Below are 26,039 nucleotides of genomic sequence, written 5' to 3' on the forward strand. Positions count from 1 at the left end.
CATATTCTGTGGATTCACCTTTTAAGGAAATGCGGTTATCTGTTTTTCATCACTTTAACTGTAAGCTCTCACTGCAGCCTGAGTCGAGTAACTTAGCAGATCCATGAAGATCTTCACCATCTGACACTGATGGATTGAACATGGGGTGACTTTGTTCTTCTCTCTGCTGGGTAGACTAAGCCTTTGTGTTTTATTTGTGGCTTGAAAAAATCTGATGATCTGAGACTTGAGCTTGTAGCTCCAAGAACATTTGTGGCTTTCTTTTACTCAAGCTTCAGAATGTGCTTACCAATTTACACTGGTGGCTACATAATTGATGGGTTGCATATTGTACCTCTTTACTGGGGTAAAGCTGCAAATTACCTTTGCAACTGACAGTGTCTGTTTGACAGTCTGGATGCTTTAAGAGACAGCTTTACAGTGACTTGGTTCTGGCACCTTTGTGTGTGTGTGTTTTCCATGTGCTGAAAAGGAATTGGATCAGCCTGGAAAAGAAATGCTCCAAATTATAATTTCCAAATAATTTTAGTAACAAATGCTTTTACTTTGGGAAGACCTGTCTTGCTAATAACATAATGTGCATTTTTTTTACATGCTGGACTGAATCTTTCCCTACCATTTCTCTGAAAGGTTGGTAGGAAAGGGACAGAGGGGACGCCAAAGTGCCTGGCTTCAAAATGGCTGCACTGTATAGAGACTTCTTGCACCCAGGGTTTTTAATTTGTTTAAATCCTGCCAGTACACAATGGCAATCTCAATCCCTGCCATGGGAGAGGTTGGCTGATTTGTGTGACTCTTCATTAAGCCCAGAAAGGACGCCACAAGCCTGTGCAGCATCTGTTATGACTGTTTGGGGCCTGCTCTGCTGGAACCTCAGAAGGTGCTGGGGCCAATTTTCTGAAGCGGTCCTGCATATTCTCCACTGCATGCGTGCAGCCAACTGCCCAGGGCATTGGCCCAAAGCAAAGCTTCCTCCTCTCATGTGCACCTAGTGGATTACAGCAGCCTGTGTTGGAGCGACTGAGGCTGTGCAGCAGTAGGTGTGCGGATGGGAGAGGAGGCAGAAAATTAAAAGAAACACTTGTTCCTGGCATTACAACTGCACAACACCCTCACCTCACACAACATAATGCTGCTGACTGGTCAGCTAAGAGGGTCATTTTGGATCAGCCCTGCTCGTGCCTTCCTGCAGCTGGCAGGCTTAGGGGAGTGGCCCTTCCTCGGTTGTCCCTTCTACACTTCCCTACAGACTTTTTGATACACAGCAATTCAGCTACACTGGGGTGCCTGGGACCAGGTGGGTATTGGTCTTGGAGAGGTCCTTTGCTGGAGTTGTTGAGACACCTTAACGAAGTGTGATCCTAACTCCAAGTTGAATGTTAGTCTTTGAGATTCCTCTGTCACCCACAAATATTTGCTGTACTTAAGCACTAAGCAGTGCAACTCTTGCCTCAGGCGCTATTCATTCTCTCACTTTCCGCAGCTGTTAAAACCAGGTGTATCTGGGAACCTGTGTAGGTACTTTCTAGGAGACTCATGGTGACTGCTGCTCTGAGGCCTGGTGCAATAGTTGTAAAGATTTACTGCCGCCTCCACATCCACAGACCTCACATCTCGATTTAACAGAAATGGGGAAGTGCAAAGTGCTTAAAGCTCAGTTATGGGTAAAAGGGTAAAGGGCATATGAAGCAAGCTAAGCTCACCTTTGCCCAGAAGCACATACTGGTTCATAATGGTCACTCCGAGATGGGGAAAGGCTCAAAACTCTCATCAAGCCAGAAAAACATGCAGATAAACATTCTGGCAAGCACTCAAAAGAGTCTAATGTCAGTATGTCATTAAATTGACTCTCTCTCTCCGATGGACCAAATGAATGCAAAGCAGGATAAGTAAGAGGACAGTCTTGAGACATTCGAAGAACATATCTTCGTCCTGAACGATGACGCTAAGTCCAAGAAGAATCTATGCTTAACATGGAAAAGGTCCTTGGAATCGTAAAAGCCAAAAAAACATAGATTTAGAGGCTTGATCACCAGGAATAACGAGCGATTCAGACTGATACTCCAACCACAGATTCCTCACCTTTTTGAATATTCCGCACGTGTCAGACTTTATCCAGAAAATCTTCAGCATACCCCTCATATCAGTAGGTGGAGTTGTGCAACTAAGCGCCAACAGCAGGGCCGCATATAAGTACTACCCGTGCCTACATCAGTTCCTTTTTTTCCACTCTACCAAAATGCGAATCTGGACCTCTCATCTCTTCACAAGAATATTTTCTCAAAACTTAACTTTAAATTCCAGTGTGCAAGGCTTCCTTGTATGGGCAGCTGCAAGCAAATATCTGTCCCAGATCTCCACCAGATTTGTCTTTGGTGCATGGTGTTGGACCACAAATCTAAGACCTCTGCAACTACTCCTTGATGAATCCGAAGACCATGCAGGACCGTGAGTCAAAGCTGTATATCGGCAAGCACCGGAAGACTGTGCTCGTGACTGGTAGAGGTCGAAGGGAAGGTCTCTTTCCTGCAGCAGATCTTCAATGCAGTTGAAGTCTTTAGGTGAGTCAAAAAAGAAAAAAAGCATAGTAAGTTCAAGCAGGACCCTGCCCCTTCCCACTGTTCTCGAATTCCTGAGAAGGCGTCTCCAAGCTGACTTCTCTTTGACTGAGGCTGCACCTAGAACTTACTGGGTCACAGCCTTCCAGCAACGCAACAGGCTCTGATACTCTGCCTTTTTCTCAAGGAATGACTCCGATCATCAACAGTGCTTTTGACCCAGACTTCCATTATGACCTTTATGATGAAGGGGATGAATTTGCTCAACCATATACTGAGGGCAACAGTTATGATGAGCTATAAGATGCCAGTGGACTGTTCTTTCTCCAAACACTAGTCTGGTCTCCCTCCTAGGTCAGCTCCTGAAGAAAGTGCCTCCTTTGCAGTGGTGATGTGTAGGGCGGCTGAGGTTCTTGATCTCCAGCTGCCCACTGGAGGTAAAAACCAGTGTTGTGACCAAAGTCCTCCAACCCTTACAAACTACTACTGAGCCCCTGGTGCCTATCAGTGAGGCCCTCACTAACATCCTTCTTGGAACTTCGGCAACGCTATGTTATGACTGACTGTAAATAAGCAAATAGCAAGGTGCCACCACTCTGCCTCCTGAGATCTGGCTTTCCTAATGCAGCATTGGACTCCTGATTGGTGCAGACATCCCAAAGCCTTCCCTACCACACCACCAGATAGTTTAAGCACCTGGAAACCTTTGGCTAAAGTATGTTGTCCTCCATAAGCCTGGTATGATCCATCAACTCCGGCTGCCTATTGGGCCCCTGTACTTATGTTCTTTGGGATTGTGTTGCTCCGATACTACCTGCTGTACTGGAGCACTTGCGCTTAATACTTACCCCAGCTATTCAAGTTGGCTGCGAAGCATCAAAATTCATGATTCGCTGTGGTTTGGAAACTGCTGATTGCCTTGATCAGGCAACTGGCACCAGTGACACTTAGGAGACATGATTAGATGATGTCTCCTCACAGGGGCTGACGTCAAACCATCTCTCTCTCTTGCAGCAGGCTCTTTTGACCTCAGGGGCTATACTGAGGGTTCCGGGCTCGGAAGCAGGAACTTGGAGCTACTCCTGCAGCCAGTGCTGAATTTATAACAGAATGAGTGCAGGTGTCCAACGCTCTACTCAGAAGCCTGCAGCAGGGACTATTAAAAGTCAGCACGCATAATGAGTAGTCTTGAATTCACATCATCCCTCTTTCATCCACGACCAGACACACCCTCCGTCTTTATCTCACTCTTGCAGGTTCCTGCTTTCTCCTTTTGTGGCAGTTTTTCTGTCTTTCTCTTCCGCCTTCTTTCCCCTCAGTATTTTCCCTTTCTTCCTCTGTCAGTGTCTGATGAGGAGAAAGAACTTCTGGTCCCCAAATATTAGCAATGATTGCACCCCCTCCCCCAGCCATCACTGTCTTAAGTTAGGCCCTGGTCCTGCTACTTCCTTGTATTAAGGACGGAACATTTGTCCTACTTTTGATCTTCGCTCTCTCAGTGCCTTCCTGGGGAAGGACAAATTCAAGATGCTCACTCTAGCCCGGATCCCGTCTGCCCTTGACCATGAAAACTGGATGGTTGCGTCCGACGTGCAGGACACTTGTATCCACATCCATGTCATGCAGGTCCACAGGTGCTATCTGTTGTTTGTGGGACAGGAATACTTTCAATTAGCTGTGCTCCCCCTATGCATTGCCAGTGCCCCTCAGATATTTTCAAAAGTGATGGTGGTGGTTGCAGAGCATCTTCAGAGGTGAGGGATTCAAGTCTTCCCCTGCCTTGACGATTGGCTACTGAAGAGGGGCTCTCCTCAAGCAGTTGTCATCCATCTCCACACTACAGAAAAAACTGTTAGCATCTTTTGAGTTCATTATCAACCTACCAAAGTCTCACCTGGCGCAGATCCTTTTCATCAGAACGATGTTAGACTCAATGAAGTTTTGTGCCTTTCCCTGTAGCGGAGAGTGTGTGACATTTGGATTATTATCCCTGATGTTTCAGTGAGGATGACTCTGATACTGCTAGAGGTAATGACCTCCTGCATCCTGCTGGTCAAGCTGGTCCACTGACGTGCAGGTTGTGCTGTGAAATCTGAAGACCCAATGGACACAGCATTAGGGGCATCTCTCTGACCACATCCAGGTTTTGGAGGAGACTGCGAACAACCTGCAGTGGTGGCTCCTTGACCACGGATAGGTCAGTGCAGACCTTTCTTCTTACCCCACCCAGAGTTAACCGTGATGAGCGATGCATCACTTCTGGGTTAGAGAGGTCAGCTAGGAGAGATCGAGATCAGAGCATCTGGTCTTCTGGGAGGCCCATCTCCACATCAACCTCCTGGAGTTGCAGACCATAGGCTTGGCATTGAAAGCCTTCCTGACACATCGAAGGGAGGATGGTTTGAATTCCCGCCGACATCTTCAGCGCCATGTGGTACTGCAACAAGGAGGGCTAGGTGGGGGCTGCGGAGTCTGTCAGGAGGCACTACACCTCTGGAAATGTCTGGAACACCAGGGGATTTTCCTGGTGGTACACAACCTGGTGTGATCTCTAAACCCCAGTGTAGACAAACTCAAACAGCGATGCCTATTGCATCACAAGTGGCAGTTGTCTCTGGTTTGATCTTTTTATCACTGTAGAGAATGCAAAATGTCAGCACTTTTGCGTGCTGAAGTTTCCCAGACAGCTCTATCTCTGAAATACTTTCCATCTAAAATGGAGCATGGGACTCTAATACACCTTTCAGCCACTACCTCTCCTGCCCCAAGTTCTGAAGATCAATGATGACAGGGCCCCCAGTCATCCTGGTGGCACTGAATTGGGCCAGGTGAGATCCTGAACTCCTGGGCATGAGCATTTGTCCTCCGATCAGCCTGCGTCCTTGGGAGGATTTTTTGTCTGAACAGCAGGGCATAGGTCAGGGACCTGCATTCGAGCTGGCTCAATAGTCACCCACATGCTTAGAGATTGAGGGATGATATCAAGTGGAATTAACCTTCCTCCCAAGATTGTGGATTCCACCCTGGCAGCTTGTATTCCCTCCACTAAATCGGTATATGCTTACAGTTGGGACAAATTTGTGGATTAGTGACTCCGCCAATTGAACCATTTGAGGCCAGCCTTTCTGAAGTGTTGTTTTTTCTGTCGTCCCTAGCCCAGTAAGGGCTAGAGTTGGACACAGTAAAAGGTTACTTGTCAGCTCTTTAAAGTTTTTGCAATTGCAGCTTCAGCCACCTTTATGTAAATTACCTGTTGTGATGTATTTTGACATTTTCAACTACTCCTTTCATTATGCCTCGGGGACCTGAACTTGGTGCCTCATGTTTACACCCTTTAAACCGTTACACAACTGTCTTTTGCAGCCTCTGAGTCTCAAGCCAGCTTTCCTTTCACCTATAACATTGTTGCTAGGTGTGGGCATACTCCAAGACCTGATGTTCACTCCATCATATACAGTCTCTTTGTGGGCAATCAGTCTTGAATTCGCTAGCCTCCTTTCTCCTGAAAGTGGAGACTCCTTTTCAGGGTGAATCCTGAGTGAACTCACTACTTTTGAGTCTGCACCTTCCTTTTAGGGGTCCATGTGATTTTTCCTGTTGCTAAAACAGTACTGAAGATGGCCTTTCATACTGCTGACACTAGAGACTGAAACATCAACAGTGCATCCTCTTCTTTGTAAAGTATTTTTCTGGATCAGACGCCCATGAATCGCTTACTTCACATATTGGATTGATTCCTTATGTAAGAGTGGACTTGTCATACATTGATCTATGTTCCCGCCCAAACTCTAAGGTTATCTTTTACAGATTAATGTATGACTGTTTTGCTATGTAACCCATGATTTTCGTTTCTTATCATATGAATTCTTACCCCTTCAACTGTGTATGGCTGGTCTTTTCAAAGATTAAATCTCTGATGTTACCTTGTTATTTTGAATGACGGAATTATTCTTATTGTTTTGTTCATTGGACTGGTTCTGAATGTCACTTTGTAGGACATATAAACGAACGTAAACAATTTCTAATTCTTTGTAAATGATCCCCTTGTTGGCCATTTACCTGTATTTGTCCTGGATATTTGCCAGGCTGCTATTTTGGCATCTCTTCATACATTCACAAACCGCCACTGCTTGGCAGGGCATTTGCCTGCTCAACCCTGCAGGACTTTTTGATCTGAGCTAGTTCACAAATCCACCACTGAGAGGGTACAGCTTTGATATCTATTCAAAAGGTGAAGAATCTGCACTTAGAAGTAGTCATGAGACACACAAGTTACTTACCTTCTGTAGCAATGGATACTCTAACTGCGGAGTCCTCACCAAGCTCCCGACTCTTTAAACTAGGCTCTTTTTCTACTTCTAACAAGGTACCGAGTGTTGAGATCAGCACACTGGGTACATCCAATGTAATGGGCTCCGCTTCTTAGGATGCGGGCTGTCTAGAAACTAACGTGCATGAGTGATGCTTAAATGCGATGCCACCTACCGGCACTCAGGTGCAATGCTGCAGATTTTCCAGGTCCAGTCTGAGTTCTTGGGAATATTCAATAGGTAAGGTATGTGCGGTTAGGTAGAGTACCTACCAACAGAAAGAGCATTACCGAAGGTAAGTAACTTGTTCATCGTAGGGATACCAGAAGCAGCAAATACTAGAAAGATGGAAATACTAAAAAGCTGCTTGCTAACATGTTTGGTCTTTACATTCTTCTCTCTCTTTTTCATGGTAGAGTGTGCTTATCACTCTCTCTGGCCGTGTGGCCCCGCTAAGTTTTCCAGCCCACCATATTATCACCAGTTTCCTAAATTTCAAAGATTGGGACACGGTCATTAGACTGGCAAGAGAGAAACCGGGTCTTATACATAATGGCAACACAACCTCTGATTTCTCAGTCTTCACCCCAGTGGAACAAGAGGCTTGGCAGGAGTACCTGCCTGTACTTCCTGCAATGCAAGGGATGGGAAAACTACGCTAGGAGGGTATCACTTACGCCACACTGTACCCGCGTCATCTGAATATTTTGTATCAAAATAACTTCACTTCCTCCCAAGCCCTCAGGCAGCATCTTCTTTTATATTTAAAAAAAAATTACAGGCACCCAGACTTGTGCTAGCCTGACTAGATCTTCACAAAAGGCACAACTGAGTGATGTCCAGTGATAAGCTTAGGAATTGCACTTGGGATTCAACAAGCAGACTTGATGGTTTAGGTCATATTTTCTCATCACTTGTATATGCAATTGCAAATTTTACATTATTGCAATGCATTTAACGTCAATGAGTATGTCCTACTGGGTTTAGATGTTTTAGTATGTCATTTTGAGGTCATTATAGTAAACAAGACAATAGCACCCTCTAATATTACAGTCCCAGGCACAATTTATTAATAAGAAATATGTTCAAGAGATTTGTATTGTGTTCATACAACCCACAGAAAGGTGTGCTGATGCTCCAGTAGAGAATCTAGATTGATTTGCCTGATAAGAATAACAGGATATAATTAGAGCCAAGTTTTAAGATATCTCCAATTCTTGAAAAGAGCCAGTGGAAAGATGTTTGAGAGGAGGTGTGTTCCACTCATTTGGAACCTGTTACGAGACAGGTCTATCTCCTCTGCATTGTATACAGGTTTGGGTGTGTGCTAGGGAAAGGGAAGAGGACTGATGGGTCCTGGATTTGTTCACGAATGACTCTACTATTAAGTTAGTGGGGATTATGGAGCTGGTGAGAGATCGAGGCATGAGCTGGAAGATTAAGTATCAGTCTGGCCTCCACATTCTGTACTATTTGAAGTCACTTGGTCAAATGATCAGAGATGCCAGTGTAAAGTATGTTCCCATAATCCAATCTGCTGGTAGTAACACCCGTGTGATGGTGTTATGGTGGTGGATAGGCAACCAGTAGACTATTTTAAAAAAATTAGTTTCATTGGAAAGTTGGTTATCAATTCTGATATCAAAGTTTATGGCCAAAGAGGCTGCCATGCGGGAATGGGTGGGGCTGAGTGGGGGAGGAGTTTGGGTGGGGAGAACAGGTGGAGTGGTATAACCTAGTTTGTTTGGGAATCAGTACCTGGTCCAGTGAGTGGAGTTCCTTCCCAATAGTACCACCTTGGCCTGGTTTCTGTTACGTTTTAAGCAATCAACTTGCATCTATCTGGCAGTATGGCTCATACAAGCATTAAAGTTCAATAACTTGATGCAGTAGTCCAGGTGGAGACAATGAGCTGTGCATCATCTGCATACAAGATGACTGTGGACGTTTTACAATTCAAATAAAACCAAAATACATTGTAAGTTGTGAAACTCTTTATGCACCTCAAGCCCCCAACAGCACCAGGAACCAACTGTCAACCCAAAGAACATTCCCTCAACAGGGACCAGAATGTGGAATGTTGACCACCAACACAATGTGAACCACAAAGGTACATCACCCCCTCCCCCTCCTCCTTCCCCTTCGCTCCAGCAAACAATATATACCCACCAGAACAGAAACCACAGGGCTAACACTAATAACTTAAAGATATAAAAACCTATGCATATATTGAGTGAAAAGGGAACAGAAAAAACATAGTATAAAACACGTGAAAATAAACATGTTGACTAACCACCAGCTTATACAAAATGTACACTGTTCTTGAAACCTAATTGGTTTTCTGATCACTATTTTACTCCTTCCATTACTATGTACCCCCTGGCATTTTGATGGAACTAATGATTTGTTCTTTATTTTAACAGGAACTTTACTCCTCTGAACATCAGAAAATTCTGTTTCACTGTTCACTTTCACCACTCTACTCCGATTCCACCACTCACTTTTATCGCATTCCCACTCACTGCTTCCCTCACAACCTGTTCTCTAAACTTAAATTTTACTTTGAATACATGAACAGGCTCTTTGATGCGTACGAAATCTCCAACCACCACTTTCTCCTTACAATTCTTTACACCATACTTTTCAGCCAAACTCTGCTTCATCTTGAGTTGATAATCTTCTACTCTAGGACAAATGTACTTATCCACTGACTATTCATGTTCAGTATGAGCACACCAGTTCTTCAACCAAACCAGGGACATTTTACATTCGGGGACATGACCTCGCATAACTTCAAATGGCGATTTACCAGTGCACTTTTGAGACTCGTACCATAACATGTTCTCAACAGCATCACAAACCTCTACCTTGTTCTTAATAGCCCATTTTATACATAATATATTACACATATATACATAGCACCAAAGTGCAATTCAGTCAATTAGGTTGAGAATGATACAATGCAATCCCTTTATGAGTATTAACTTACAAATTCCTTCATTTCCTTGAACACAAACTGAACACCATTGTCCGAAACCAATTCCCTTTGGAAACCTTCCTTCTGAATTGCTTTTTTCAAAAAACTTTGACATACCTGGTGTTACATTCATCAGTAAACTCGGCCTTCCACCATTTACAGTAATAATCAACACCAACTACTGCATACTTCATCCTCGCTGTCAGGCCACAACTTTCCACCACATCTGTCAGTGGGCTTATGTAGAGATTAAATAGCACCGGGCTTCGGGCTGAGCCCTGAGGAACTCCACAAGTCAGACCACATGGCTCTGACCTAGCACTGGCTGAGAAAACCTAGAGCGTATGATCTTTCAGGAATGAGGTCATCCTGTTCCCTCAAGACCCAAAGTCTCCAGTCTTTCTACAAGAAGGGGGTAGATTTGATGCTGTGCCCAGCCCTAAAACCCAATTGTGAGGGCTGTAGGAAGATTGAGAAGATTTCCCACCAGTTGTAGTAGATCAGGGCCAAGGAGACGGAGCTTAGTCAATGAAAGGGGATCTAGTGAAGATCCTGATTTAATTGACTGTAGTATAGTCCGAAAATAAGGGGTGTCCAGAAGCGACAGTGACTCAATTTTAGTTGACATAAGACGTGTTCAAGGTATTATTTTCACTTAATGGGGCATGTTCCAATGTGCTGGTATTGGGAGCAAAGTAGGCAGCCTGCCCTTCTGCCTTTTGAGCCCTTTGCCAAATGGAGTTGGATGGCAACTACCTTCTTAACAAATAAGTGGGCCAGTTCTTTGCATTGTGACTGAGACAATGAGGGCGCCATGGAGATGTTTTGCTCTTGTCAGAGAGTTCCTTGACCACGTTGAAGAGAGACTTGGGGCAATTTTAGGCATTGACTATGACTTTAGAATAAGCCTTATTTCAAATTCTTTCTTCCCTTCAAATGTAAAGCCTAGACACACAATCTGCTATCCAGAGGTTATCTTGTATACTCAAAATCTGCAGCTGTCATTTTCACCAATATTTTCATATGGTGCCAGCCTATGCTGGTGGGGTGTATTTGTAGTGCCCAATATAAAAAGCTATTGTCTGGCTACGCATCTATAGCAGATCAGTGGTTAATAATCTCATGAGAGATTTGTGCCACCACCTCTAAATTGGGTGGGCAGGCGGTGGGAAACTGACAATATGATGCAGTGACATTTTCCAAAATCTGGTAGTATTAAGGAATCTTCATTGGTTTGGGCATTGGGCATTGGTTTGGACAAATCTTAAGTGATTTGAAAAGCTCCCATATGAACTTGGGTAAACGCAGGCTTGGCAGTGAATTGTTGTTCAAGGGCTGTGACTGAGCTGCTTTTTGCTTTTTGCAGTGACCATTCAGGAGGACTTGGGGGCAGATGTAACTGGAAGATGAGTTACGAGAATATCTGAAAACAAAGTTGTTTCCCAGGGCTAATGGACTACCTGGATTTATTCACACCTGTTTCAGTCACTCATCAACAAACTAAAGTTATGTCAGGCATAACATTAAAACTGTAATTAGGGTCTGTTCACGGAACATGTCATCGACGTGCAGGCAATATGAGGTGCTTTGAGTAAGAAAATATATTTGTTGTAACATATCAATATATGACTGCAGTCATTCAACAGACACCTTTGTATTCACTGCTTCCAGTTTGCACAAAAATGCAGGTATCACACTCGCTGCCAGTCATACATATTTATTCAGCCAGTCAGATTTTGGTTTGAGCTCTGTTTTAGTTATACTAGGCAGATCATCTGTTCGAAAAGCATCTCTGACTGTTCAAAACTAACGAAATACATGATTAGGGCTCACACTGATGTGTCTGTTCATATAATGATGTATGGAATCTGACTTTGTTATGTCATCACTGTCCATTCTCAGTTTTTGCCACTGTCGTTCCCTACATCCTTTGCTTTGGTACGTTTACATTGTCCCTTCCAGTACTCTATGTACCTTTCTTGTGTTTGATGTTTTCCTCTCTAGTGTTTATTTCTCTCTGTTTGTGTTTCTCCTGTCCCTTAATATGTCCTCTTTATGTTTTTAATCCCTTCTGAAATTTACCTTGCCTGCCTCTGCCTCGTTTTGGGCCACCTTGCTGAAATGCCATTGCAGGATTATGCAGAAAGGTGCAATGGCTTATACCCCCTTCACCCATCCTGTTCTAGAAACATTCATGTGGTAGCAAGTCATATAATTTCTTCTGGCCATGTACATGGGTTGTTGTTGAACAATAATGCTGTTGGGTATTGTGCCAGACTCTATCCTGGTGAAATATTTTAGTAGATTTTCTTCTGCGCTATCCAGAAAACGTATAGCTTTTCAGCCAAAATAATTGTGGTCTGGAAACCATGATAAGACTACATTTTTAGGTTTGAATGTGCTGCTGTCGCAAGACCTTTGTTAACAGTATACAGTATGCTTTGGATTAGGTCCTTCAACACTTGGCTTTTTTCGGTCAGCTCCCCCTTGAGTCATTGCTTTGAGACCGCATCAATCACATATTGAATCAGCCCAGATGATTATACATATTTCTTCGCGTGCTATTGGTTATTCAGTGTAGCATTCTGCCTTCGAGGAGATATGTTCCTTTGTAATTCATGAGGGACTATTTTACACCTGAAAAGTATACCCAATATGACACTTTTACCACATTCAGGTATGTGTGTGCTATAAGCATCGTATACAAAAAGCAATCCTTTTTAATGTATTTATTTTTACTGCAGATCAGTTCGTTTTATGACAAAACACTATTAGTAGACAAGTGGAAGGGCATTCCTAATAGATTCCATTACGACCCTTTGGCAGCCCTAGAAACCATGTTCATGAGTCAGACTGCTTCTAAAATTGAGTGTGCCGTGCAGGCCGCTACTTATATACAAATTTCATTCTGCCCGGTACTATTGGCAAAGCTGGTAGGTCTGCAAGCCAAATATAGACTTTGGGAAATGGGGTGCAGGACTGGGATGCATGCAAACCCTCCTGCATGGTGTTGATCTTGCTTGCAGTTTGGTTGTTGTCTTTTATTTGGGCCTCTATAACATCCCTATCCAGCTACGCCCTCTCCCTTTATTACCCTCCTCTTTTTTGTCTCAGGTCCACTCCCTTCTCATCCATGTTTCTGGCATCCCTCAGTTGTTAGACTTCTGATCTCACGTTCCATTGTATCATTTTCTGTCCATGTTATGCTCTGTGATTTCCATTCAGGTCTGTCCACGGTTATAGCTTCCTTTCCATGTAGTTTATACTTCTGGTGTTCCTCTGTTTCCATCTCTCTGCCCGCTACCATACCTGCCTGAAGTCTCATTTCATTTAAAAGTGTTTAAATACCGCCAGTGAGGTGTTGTGCTCTGCTGCAATTACTCATTTTTTTTCCTGACGCACTCCACACATCTCCCTGTTTGCCTGCGCTATTCCCTCTGCTTCTACTACCCTGTTTTCCCCACTCACTGTTGCCCCTCCTCACTTCCGGTGACGGGTTGCCTCACACCCTGCTCTTTTGTTCACTGCTGTAGTTTAGCATACAATGACTGGAGTGGGCTCCTGGTGATTACTACTGAGATTACGTTTTTGGCCTCCCTACATGAAGCATTTTTGTGAAAAGGAATGCCTGCTACTGATGAAAGGGAGAACACTGATTACAAAAAAATAGGGACATGTATAATTATTTTCATGAGAACAAGTGTGTGTGTGTGTTCTACAGGAAACAATGATTTTGTGTGCATGTGCTTGTAAGTAAGTAAAGGGCAGACACTGAGGCCACCTAAACATGAAATATTTGAGACATTGCATGCTGAGGAAGATGTGTCTTAACTGCTAATTCTTCACTCTGTGTTACTGTTGTATACAGCCTAGACAGATCTGTTTGGATTTATGCTATATGAGAGATCTCTCAAGGTGTGATTTGACTCAGGGGGAACGATCTCTAGTGCTTTTACCTCTTGCATGGTTTGTCCTGAGGCTGTGGATGAGGTGGTGTTGTCATTTGACCCTGTGAAAGATGTCTTGTTGGACGTGACACAGCGTGAGAGATCTTTTTGTTTGACCTGATAACGAGGGAGGTCTTCTAATGCTTGACCTGAGGTAAGTGGGAGGCTGCTTATTGTTTGATCTGAAGCATTGTGCAAGAGCGCTAGTGATAGAACATGAGGCTGTGAGTTAGGCTTCTTGTGATATTTCCAGGCCTGTTCAATTGGGCTTGTGTAGTTTGAAGCTAGACTGTGAAAATTGTTTCTTGTGGTATAATCAGTTGTAACTTGGAGTAATGAGTGTAAAATCTTGAGTTACCAGACTATTGAAGCCAAAACATTGAAGACCAAAATATCAAGCAGGTAATTGCATGTCGATAAGTATACATTTATTATTCTTAACTCCTCATCTACATACCTTGTGATAACTGTTGTCAAGGTACAAAGGTATGGAGTTAGTATAGTTAAGCTATAAATATCTATACACACATCAATATTTTGGTCCTCTAGATTTTGGGTTTGATATTCTCGAGATTTCACTCTTGATTCCGTACCTACAATTTTTTTACCTGAGAATGCGCAAGAGTTCCTGGAGGCGTGACCTGTGGGCTTGAACTTGAGAAAAGTTTCTTGTGGTTTGACCAGATGCTGTACAAGAGTTTTCTTGTTGTGTGTTTATGCATGCCTATGGTATTTAATAGAGCGAATCTAGCCAAAAAGCAGCGGATTGCTTTACAGGGTCAAAAGCAAATATAAAGTCAACTAGTACTTTTTAAGGGCTTGTATTGACAACTTACAAGAGGTCTGTTGTGATTTGCTGTGATAATTGTGAAACATCTGATGGTGTGGTATGATGACTAGCTTTGTGAGATTGTTATTGTATGATAAGGCACTATGCAAGACTACCCCTTATGTTACAATAGAGTGTATAACACATACGTATTATGGCAACCAAACGCTGTTAATACTGTTAACGCGATAATGTGGTGTGATTAAAAGTCTGATTTTGCCCAATAATATGCAAGATACAGATTTACTAGGTGACTTCAAATGTGGAGTTTTCTGTAGTGAAACACGAACTTGTAAGATGTCCCACAGAATGTGAGCAAGCTGGGGCATGTCTTTACGGGTGTTAGTAGATGCTGTGTGGCATGTTCTTTATTCCCAGTGCTGGAGCAGTGAGTGCAAGACTCTCCTTTTGCTTGGACTAGTAGTTTGTTGAAGGACCCTTTGTGGTATAGCTTGAAACTGGAAGTTGAGTGCTCCAAGAACACTATCTTGGTGCCAACTGCATCGATCTGGCATTTGCAGTGTGACTAGATAATATGAAAGACTCTTGAGTTCTGATGGGAAGCTTGTGTATTCTTACATAAAGGGGACACTTCATCCAGGTTTGTAGGATGGCCTAACAGTATGGAGAATGAAGTGTGTATTCACACAGCTTATAGAAGTTAGAAAATTGTAATCCTGGGCGCACAGACAGCAGTCCCACAGAATCCGCTTCTGTTCATCATAAACGTATCTCCGCTTGAGGAGAAGGGACGTGTTTATGAATAACCTGCACCAGTACAGAACACTCAGTCATCTGTCCTCTAACACCTTGATGCCCGTTTCAGTCAGAAGACCAGACTCATACAGTCTCCATGACTCTTGCTCGTTCTGAAGGTTACAGGTTTCAGTGAATGCAAGGGCAGTAAGGAAAGATTGCATTTTCTCTTCACATGGCACTTAGAGGATGTTCAGATCCCCACTCTTACTCTGATTTTTTTTATTTTTTATTTTTGGGTTGCAGACCTTGAGCAGGGTTCATTTGCTAGTTTGAAATTCACCACCCCGTCTCCCACTGGATTGCCTATCTTCAACCTACCCCCATAGAATATTCAAGTAATATATTGTGCTGAAACACTCAGACTTCTCTTTGATATGACTTGTTACTCCCAGAGATTTCCCACTGTGGAAAGTGTGTAAGTAGCACAGGGTATTTTCTCAGAATTAGTAAAAGATAGAATATCTCCATACATCTGAGAGATAACGGAACACATCTCAGCAATTTATCTTTTCCAGATAAACCTGCCCAGTTTAGCAGCATATACTGTTTTTAATATCCAATTAGTCAAATATACATTTAAAAGCACATGTGGCTGTATATACTAAGAATAGCACAGCTGCTAAAAAAAAAAAGTCCCTGCCACTTAAGAATTACTGAAGAATTCTGTGATACTTGCTGCCTTTTTGCAGGGCCTGAAACACCAAATGGGCCTAATTTATATATTGGCAGACAAGTTACTCCGTTAAAATGGTGACGGATATCCCATCAGCCAATATCTACATCCCATTATATCCTATGGGATTTAGATAATGGTAGACGAGATATCAGTCACCATTGTGACGGAGTAACTCGTCCGCCAGTATCTAAATCAGGCCCCAAATGTTTGGGGGTTGACTGGTTCACAATCGCCCAACTTCTTTTGGAAGTTCGTACCTTTGTTTGTATTTTCATCTGGAAACCAGTCAAATTGTTGTTTTTTTTCCTCTGACAATTGTTCACTGTTCTTTGTGATGAATATTCAGCCTGTGGTGAGAAAATATCTAGGAAAGATGGCCATGATCTGTGTTTGTGAACTATCTTCCTGATAGTCTTACCAGCAAAGACTGTGACATTTGTTTAAAATAAATTCATTGGGCTCCACTTCATCTACTGATTCAGAAGAGGAGAATTGGAAATTAGATGCTTTTGAAGGTGTTTTAGGTATGGCCTTAGATTGTCAAGGCTGAAAGATTTCATCACAGACTGTACTGACAGATGGTGACTTTGGACGCTCACTAGGGAACTCTTACAACTCAAGGTCCATGGCCTCTGGTGGAGAATTCGTATCATATAAACATGTTGGAGTTGACAGTGGTGCTGTTGACATTCATATCCTCGAAATCTGGCATCAGAAGCTAATTATTGTCCGTTTTTGTTTCCTATTCTTTTATGAGTAAAATAAGAGAAATACCTAGAGCGATGGCTTGGAAGCCTCCTTGGGTACAACCATCTGCTGGATGTGGTGCAAGCCAATTTCAGGCCAGGAATCAGGGCCCAGGCAGCTCTTGTCTCGATCCTCTGTGATCTCAGTCTTAATATGGATTGAGACAGACCGGTGGGTCTTGTTTTGCTTGAGATATCAGCCGCTTTTAACAGTCTGCCATGTTATTGTGAGTACCATTTGTCAGAGGTCAGCATTGGTAGTTGGGTGCTTGCCTAGTTTGCCTCATTCTTGACCAAATGCAGTCACTCTTTAGCCCTCTTATCGTCTAGATTAGAATAAAGACCATTTAAGTGCAGAGCCCCTCAAGGCTATTCCCTCTCGCCAGTCTCATTCAACATATACATCTGCTCTTTGATTAATTGGATTCAGTCTTTTTGGGGATTGACTCCATATCATATGCTGATGATTCCCAGCTCTTTTTCTGGTTTGATTCCTCTGCAGATGATACCCAAAGCCCCCTTTGCCCTGCTCATCAGCAATTCAGTGCTGAATCAACTGTAAATTGGTTAAGCTTAATGCTGATAAAATTTAGAAATTATTTTTAGGCCCAGCGTGTTTTGAAGTGACAGTCTATGGTTCAGGATGCTAGGTATTTACCCTGCTCCTGTTACCACTGTTAGGAACTTGGGATTCTATATAGACAAATATATTTCTTTAGAAACCCAAGTTAATGGGGTGGTCTTAACATGTGCCATACAATTTAAACTTCTGAAAAAGTCTAAAAGTAACGTCTAGGAGTGTGGCCAAGGTGGCGGACAAGTAAAACGCTACCACTGACCTCTCCGCCGCTGGTAGGCCTGGGCAACATTTCTCCCGCTTAAAGCACCTTGTCCGCACTCACTGCCGTCCTGAAGCCAAGGACCTTCCCCCGGGTGAAGCAATGCCAACGGAGCTCGGGATCGGAGTTGACGGACGGGAGGAAGATCAAGGATGGCAGACCCTAGGGACGGGCCACTAAGAGGCGAAGCAGCCTATGAGAAAAGCTGTCCCTTATGCCCCCCGCAGCACATAGAGACACAACCACTGCACTCAAAGGAACCGTGGTGTGCCCTGGGGGCACAGTGGGTGCCGCGACCAGAAGAGTGCTGCTAGTGCAGGGGCCTGACCCAAGACCTACTGCACCGAGAAGAGTCTGGACTGGTGCGGCGGGCCTGACCCTTGGGGCACCATCTGAGAGGCAGAGAGGAGCATGGCTGATGCTAGAACACAGACTCCGCAGGATGACCTGACTGTTTGCTGCCCCCACAAGACTGGTGAGACTGCAGGGGGGTGGTGGAGCTGGGTATAGGACCATCTGTTGACTCCTTGGCTCTCTACTGTTCAGAGCCTGTTCAGAGCAAAGGAAGGATGCTGGAGCGTGTGGGTAGCAACGGGCCCCTGGCTAAAGAACACATAAGACATCATGCACCAAGGGATCCTGGGGGGGGGATGTTCCCCTCCCCCTGAGCCTATTTAGAGGCCCCAACGAGGCGCCCTGCACCAGACCTTACTGCTTGCGTGGGCACAGTTGGCGGCGGCCCTCATTGAATGGAGCCCAGGGGCAGACACAGCACACAGCACTGCGTCATCTCAGGACACTAATTGCGACTCCACGCTTCTGAGCCGCACCTGATCGCACTGCCCTTGGGGCCCCCTGAGTGCATATACTGGACTCTTGACACACCTTGCTTAGCCTTGGCACCGCGCCCTGACAGGGTCTTGGCCCTCCTTCCCTCAACGTTCCTTGGTCCCCTGGGACTCTGCAGCGGAGTGCACCATCGAGCCTGCATACCTGGTCCACTGCGATTGCACCGCGGAGGCCCGAGACACCGCACTGTTAGTCGCAGGCAACGAGTGCAGGGCCCTATCTCCGGGTACAGTCCCTTATCTGCAGCCTGCCTCCCCTGCTCACGGCACCGACTGGGAGCCCTTTGATCTAGGCTGTCCCTTGATTTCCTTGGGCTGAGAGAGCCGCTTGAGCCTCCTGGCGGCACCCCCTTCTGGTCTCTGGTCCCAGACTGCTGCCTACGGACTCTGTTTCTGATATAGACCTCTGACGCTTAAGAAAAGAAAAAAATGGCAAATGAAAGGGCTAAAAAGGACAGAACCCTAAAGGACATGCTGTCTCGGCCGTCCTTGGATCCTGGCTTTGACTGTCCCTTCAAGGCTGGAAGTGAAGCGCAGTCCGAGGGCGGGGATCCGGAAGGACCTGCCACTCACTCCTTTCTAGAAGCGCTATTTGCCTCCCTCAGGGTCGAGTTGCAGACCGTTAAAAAAGACCTCTCCCAAAAACTAAAAACTCAAGACAGTACACAAGGATATCGCAGATCATGAGGTCAGAGTTTCCAACCTGGAAGACCTGGAGACAAGTAGAGGGGAAGAAATCGAACAGTTACAGCAGGAAATCATCTGCCTCAAGAGCCAACAGATAGACCTCCAAGCCCACGCAGAGGACCTGGAGAATCGCTCCAGGAGGAACATCATCCGTATTCGCTGAGTACCTAATAACACGCATTACTGGTCACATTATTGACCCGAGGTTTCAAATATGGATGTGATGGTAGTCGGGACCCCGGGCTGTCTGGTCTGGTTGCACCACTGATTCCTTTTCACTTCTTTATTAAAGGAAAACATTTAATACACAAGTCCTGCTTCGGATAACCCGTAGTTGGAATAAGAGTTCTAAACTTGCTTTTTCTTTGGCCTTACATGTCTCGTTTCCTGCACCTGAACCACACGATGAGGAAGCCTGGTTGTCCGTGCATAAATGGCTTATGTGCTGCTAATCAAGCTGCACCCTTGTGAACTATTAAGAAGACTATCAGTGCCATGGTTCTCCCCTGTACTTCTCCCCTATACTTGCAGAAGGAAAGAGACACTGTAAGCAGCTCGAACACCATTGGAAGGCTGGATTCTCTGCAGAAGCAGAGTAATTTATAAATAAGGTTCCCTGCTTTCCGTTTTTTTTTTTTTTTTTACAAATAAATACAGGCAGAAAACAATCAATTTCCTACCTGTATTTATTTTTAAAAGCGGAAAAATACAGAAAATTATACTTCTTGTGAGTGTCTCTCCGTGCTGTTTTTCACAAATTCCAGACCAACTGCTAAGCAGGTAGGCACCATAGGGAGTTAAAACATATGTTTGTACATAATGCCAATATTTACCTGTGGATGTAGAGTTCTGCTTAATTTGCTAAAAAGCGATAGGCATCAAAGTAGGAGTGCATGTTTATCAGTTCAATAAATGTGGAAATATGCCATTTTACAGCTGCATGTAGTCTCAAACCCCAATATACATCTGGATAAATATCAATAACATGACCGAAGAATAAATATGGATAAAGACAGACGGAAAGGTTAAAAAAAATACAGTAAAACTGGGAGGCCTATTCATAATGCAGTGCTTAAAAAATATTCTAAAAATATTAAGATGGTTCAAGCGGAATGTTTTTGAAGGTTGAATTAGACAGGCTGATAATTCAATGCAGGAAACATATAAATTTGCAAATCAGTTTCTTCATCCGGAAAGTCTGCCACGTTAAGATCCATGCCGCTCAGGAACTCTGCAAACAGATTGCCTTGATCTTTGTTGATGAAATAGAGACGAGCCAGGGTTCCCTCAACAATCCTAAGTTGCCCTCTTCCTTGACAGAGGTGGCCCAGACTCCACTCTACTAGCATCTTACTTAGTTTTGACTCACTTCCACTGGACAAGCCACATAAGGCGATTCTTCGGTGTGAGTCTGGCTCCCCATTTGATCCCTGCCGTCCCAATATACTTTTGCGTGTTAGTGAAATGATCAACCCTTGGCTTCCTCATGTTTTCAATTCTTTGCTTGCCTCAGTGTTGTTTCCTAGAGGCTGGAAACAGGCAACTGTTATTCCTTTACTGAAAACACTTACGGCTGATCCGACCACATTGAAAATCTTTTGGCCTATATCTCTACTACCAGCAGCAGCTAAAGTGCTGGCGAAACTGGTCGATCACAAACTTAATTCTTACTTTGCAGCAGATAATTTACTCCATCCATGACAGTCGGGTATCTGCTCTAATCATAGGACAGAAACAGCCTTATTGGAAATATCTGATGAGAGTAAATCCTGCTTGGACAAGGGCCAGAATGATTTCCCTTATCCTGTTAGATCTCTCGGCAGCATTTCACACTGTTTCTCACCAGGTGTCTCTGACCAGGCTAGCTGACCTGGGAATTAGCAGTACTGCACTTCAGTGACTGTAATCATTCTTATCAGATAGAGAGCAGTCAGTATATGTGGAGCCATTCCGTTTAGTACCTATACCAGTGAAACATGGTGTCCCCCAGGGCTCCTCTTTGAGCCCTACATTGTTATATATGTATTTATATATAGATGTGTAGGGATACGTATATATATGATTCCTTTAGGTCACGTAGAAAAATTTGGCATCAATGTAATTTCATATGCAAATGATATCCAGCTTATATTCTTATGTGGGAAGCAGACGCTGGGTGAGCCAGCTTAGTTCATGCAATGCCTTCTTGCGGTAGTTAACTGGGTGAGCGGGAACTATTTAAAGTGTAATGCTTCCAAAAATGGCGATACTACAGTTCGGTGGCTCTGCTTATGCATGGTCCAATGACTGGTGGGCAGAAGAGCTGGGACCCCCTCCAGCCTCTATGGTAACGGCTGGAAATGTAGGTGTATAATTTGATGCCCTCTCCTTAGCCCCCAAATCTCTACTGTGGCAGGGCATGCTTTGCCCGTCTTTAGGGCACTGAAGAAGACACTGGAGTATGTCCCCATAGAGGAAGTATTGTTCATGCAGCCAATACATTGAGATTATGCGACCACAGTCTACCTGGGACTATCTGCATTTCTGCTTAAGCGGCTTCAGATTGTGCAGAGTGCAGCTGCAAGGCTTACATTAGATTTACCTAAAGCTCAATCCATTTGTTCACATGTGAAAGTGCTCCATTGGTTTCCTGTGACTAAATGAATTACACATAAAGCTCTTCTGATTGCATTCTGGGCTTTCCATTGGAAGGCTCCTAATTATCTATGCATTAGACTACAGAAATATCTTCCGGTCCGTACTTCAAGATCAGCGCCGTGCTTTACTTTTATAATACCCTCAGTATAATTTAAAAACCTGAGGCGGATGCTCTTTAGCGTTTTAGCTTCTAAGGCCTGGGATGAGCTGCCTCTTACACCGCGACGCCTGGAGAATGAAACGTTTTTCAGGTCACACCTGAAAACTTGGCTTTTCGACAAGAGCTAATTTCCTTCATGTTCCTGGCTCCAGTTGTGTGCTCTAGCGACGGGATGCCTGTTGGCAGCTGTGCACTCTATAAATGTTTTTTGATTGATTGATTCTTAATTATCACATTAATTGTTGATTGACTTTTAATTATCTTAGTCACATTGGGAGTGTCAGCAAGACTTTTCCAGTCTTGAAGACTAAGAAAGATTGGGTGGTGGAAGTAGAACTAAGAATACACGTGTCTCTAAATTAAGTGACATTTTTACTGTGTCAAGTTGCGTGTAAGATTAGGTGATATTTTTTTTGTGGTGTGATTTGTCCATTCAGGTGTGGTAAGATGAATGTCTGCTCCAGGAAAGTCTGGCTTGATAGTTATATCTTTGAGGTTGCACCTGTTGTGGAATTTGTGGGGTGTGTGTATAACCTGGTGGGTGTCTGCTCTGTGCGTGGCTCCTGTTATACATACAACACTGAGGTGGTACTTTATTGCAGATTTGGGATTATCGTCATTGTCTGTTTTTTTTTCTCCTCCCATTTTTTCTTTTAGTGGATGTACATAATTCCCGTGGTTCTCTACTTAATGTTGCAAGGAGCGCCAGATGCAGGAAATCAAGGAGGTGGTGGCGGCGGTGGAGGAAGGTGATTGGCTCAAGTTGGAACTCTGGCATCCATCTTCTCTTATGGGGCAGATTTCTGAAGAGAAAGAACTTTGCACAGGACTGCAGACTGTATTTGTCCCCGAGACGGCTCAGGACAGCACCTCATCTTTATGCTCATGTCTGCTTCAAATAAAGTTGAGAAATGGGTGGGTCATTGTGGGAGTAGTGCACAATATGGAGTAATGTCTTATTTATTCTCCTTTTTGAAATAGGAGTACTGTGTGTTTAAAAAAAAAAATGGGAGGGTTATGTACAGATTGAAGCAGCCATGGTGCCACTGCCCGTAAATGAGGTTGCTTTGTCTGGATTAGGATAAGGTTTACGTGCCTAGGACTGTCCATTTCATCGTTTTAGAAAGCTCAGACTTCCATAGCTGTTTTTGTCCAGGTGTGCTGGATGCTTACATTGAATTTAATGATTTCCTTTACATGGGGACTCTTCTGCGATCAACTTAAATTTTTAACTTATCATGATACACAATAAACACTTCTAGAAATGGTTCTTCTCGGTGGTCTTCCAAGTTGTATATAGAAGTGTGTAGTAGTTTTGTAGAAATGTAATGTGAGGAACTATCTGTTGTGGCTAAAGCTGACCGTGGTATATATGTGAGAAACTGCTTCCACCATATTTTCAAAGCAGAGTGAGACTTACCAGAATCTCAAAGCCCTGAATTGGACTTGTCTAAATGCTATTAGAACGATGGACGTGGAGGTTCTCAAAGTCAGCACACACAACAGTCGAACTCTGAGAGGGTTCTTTTAAAGAAAAATCGATCAGCTGTGAATTGACAGAATCTGTTCCCCAGTGACGTTCACTGGAGTAAAAGTAGTAAGCAAAGGCAAAGCTTAATTTTATAGGTTTTTACAGTCTTGCAATGGGGGGTATCTTGACTTTGTTAATAAACTGAGTACATAGGTGCTGAAGACTGAGATCCTCAGAAAGGAAGAAGACGATCTTCAGTTGTAACAATAATGTAAATTAAACTTTTTCAGCTGAGTAATCGATTCACAGTTTCTTGTCTTGAGACTCAAGAGCTGAAAGAGACTTGAAACAATATAGATGGGTACTTCCTTTAGGCATGGTTAGCATGGGCAAGATAGCATGGCTGCCGCAGTTACTCTTAAACTAAAGCAATGGTTTGCATTCATAAGGGTATTTTGCTGTACTAACCATTGGTACAGATGAATTAATGAAGTAAACTTACAGAAGCGCACAACTACCCAAAAGTGTTAAGGTGCTAAAAAATGTGCTAGACCGGATGATTAGAGCAGACTCTTGCCGCATGCCTCCAATTGACTGCATTTTATATGGTAAAGAGCCAAGTTTTAAGGGTTTTCCTGAAAGTCATGTGGCTTCTGAGACTCTTAACATGATGGAAAGGGAATTCCATAATTTGGTAGTGGCCACCGGGTAGGATCTATTACTATTTCTTTTGAAATTTAGGGACCACTACCAGATTCTGAGTCGCTGATCGAAGAAGTCTTGTTGGTTCAAACCAGTGAAACATCGCTCCGATTGCTGTAGGCCTGAATTACGTAAGGCTTTGTGTGCAATGCACTCCGCCTTAAACATGATGAGTTTTTTCACTGGTTGCCAGGGAAGCTTAATTATTTCTGCCAAGATTGATTGAAAGTTGGGGATATCCAGTGTCAGTCTTGCGGCTCCATTCTGTAGAGTTTGCAGCTTGGTCAAAGGTGACTTACTGATGTTCTGATAAAGTGTGTCATAATAGTTGAGTCGTGAGATCAAGACCACAACATCTGCTTTGCGGGCTGACACTGGAATATAAGGGGGAACTTTGCTGTGGGTCCTGGTCATAATAAAACATTTGGAAATAGTACGGTTAACCTGCAGATCAAAATCAAGATTTTGGTCTTCAATAACACCCATATTTTTTGCCGAATTAGTGGGTACAGGCAATGATCCCAGCAGATCTGGCCACCAGCTTTTATCCCGTATGGATGGTTGACCTCCAAAAAAGATGACTTCTGTTTTGTCTGCATTTAATTTTATACAATGAATTCTCATCCAATTGGCAACTGCCTTCATGCAATTATTAAAGTTGACGGAATTAGAATGTCTCTGAGCTGTGATGGACATCTGTGAGCTGTGATGGACACAATTATTTGCGTGCCATCAATGAGTGATAGTGCCTGTTACCCAAAAGGTCAAATAAATTTGGCCAGCCGGGGATACATATCGATGAAACAATGTTTGGCCCAGGGAAGATCCCTGAGGCACCCCACACAGCAGAGTAAAAAGAGCCCACCTTAAATTTGTTGTAGATCACAATCTAAGATCTCTTGGTTGAGCAATATTTTAAGAGTTTCAAGGCAGATTCTTCTATACCTAGTTTTAGTGGTTAGTCTGTCAGAAGGGTCGGGCAGATCGTGTCAAAGGCTGTGGAATGATCCAATAGGATCAGTGCCGCAGCCTGACCACATCTACTAATGTTCTAATGCTGTCTACCGCTGAAACTAAGACAGTTTCTGTGGCATGGCTGCTTCTGAATACTAATTTAGAGTTGTACAGCAAATTTTGTTCCTGAGTATTGGATATGAGCTGGACATTTAGATGTTTTTCTAAAATGTTTGTGGGTATCCTGAGCAGAGAAATGGGACAATAGGTTTTTTAAATCACTGGGGTCTCGATTAGGTTTTTGCAACAAAGGCCTAACTGCAGTTTTTTCCACAAACGTGGTAGCATCCTGTGCTAATGGCTCAGTTCATGATTGAGGTCAAGGGGGCAGCAGTTGTGCTGGCTACTAGTTGGATAATTTTGGGTGGGCAAGGTTCAAAAGGGAACCAGACAGAAGATGGGACTCTGTTTTTCTGTTATTTGCAGGAAGAAAGATAGGACAACTTTGTGCTCTATAGTTACCTCTCTGCTTTATGTAACATTTAGCATAACCTGTGGATCAAAGTATGCAGGATTCTGTATATCATACGTAGATTAATCAAATTCTTAATAGATGGTGAGAACTTTTGATTGAAAATAGTTTGCTAACTTTTTGAAGAATTCTTGGGATCCATCCAAGAGTCTTTCAGTGAGGACAAAATGTTTAACACTTTGAATAACTCTGCAGTGGAGTTGGCGTAGTTAATTTAGTTAGTGCAGAAGTTTGATTCCTCCTCTCTATTTGCTAATTTATAATCTCTAATAAGGATTTAGTGTGCAATTTTTCCCGGATATCATAATTTTTTCACCGAGTTTGTTCTGGTCTGAGCCAGTCCAAGAACCATGGGGCTGTTGGCAGCTTCCTATGCTTCTGAGTTGCTTTAACCCTTTTGTTGCTAG

General features: G+C 43.6%; 1 protein-coding gene across 2 annotated transcripts in view; it reads left to right on the plus strand.

The window, feature by feature from the left end:
- EMC10 (ER membrane protein complex subunit 10) overlaps window positions 1–23,243 on the plus strand; it is an 80,083-nt gene extending 56,840 nt beyond the window's left edge. For both annotated transcript variants that reach the window (XM_069200990.1, XM_069200988.1), the window contains one exon: window positions 22,631–23,243. Coding sequence is in view for 1 of the 2 variants with exons in the window: in XM_069200988.1 (XP_069057089.1) it covers window positions 22,631–22,726 (96 nt within the window). In the remaining variant the exon portion in view is untranslated. The remainder of the gene's footprint in view (window positions 1–22,630) is intronic.
- Window positions 23,244–26,039: the final 2,796 nt, after the last annotated feature.

Source organism: Pleurodeles waltl, chromosome 7, assembly GCF_031143425.1.
Source record: "Pleurodeles waltl isolate 20211129_DDA chromosome 7, aPleWal1.hap1.20221129, whole genome shotgun sequence".
NCBI lineage: Eukaryota > Metazoa > Chordata > Amphibia > Caudata > Salamandridae > Pleurodeles > Pleurodeles waltl.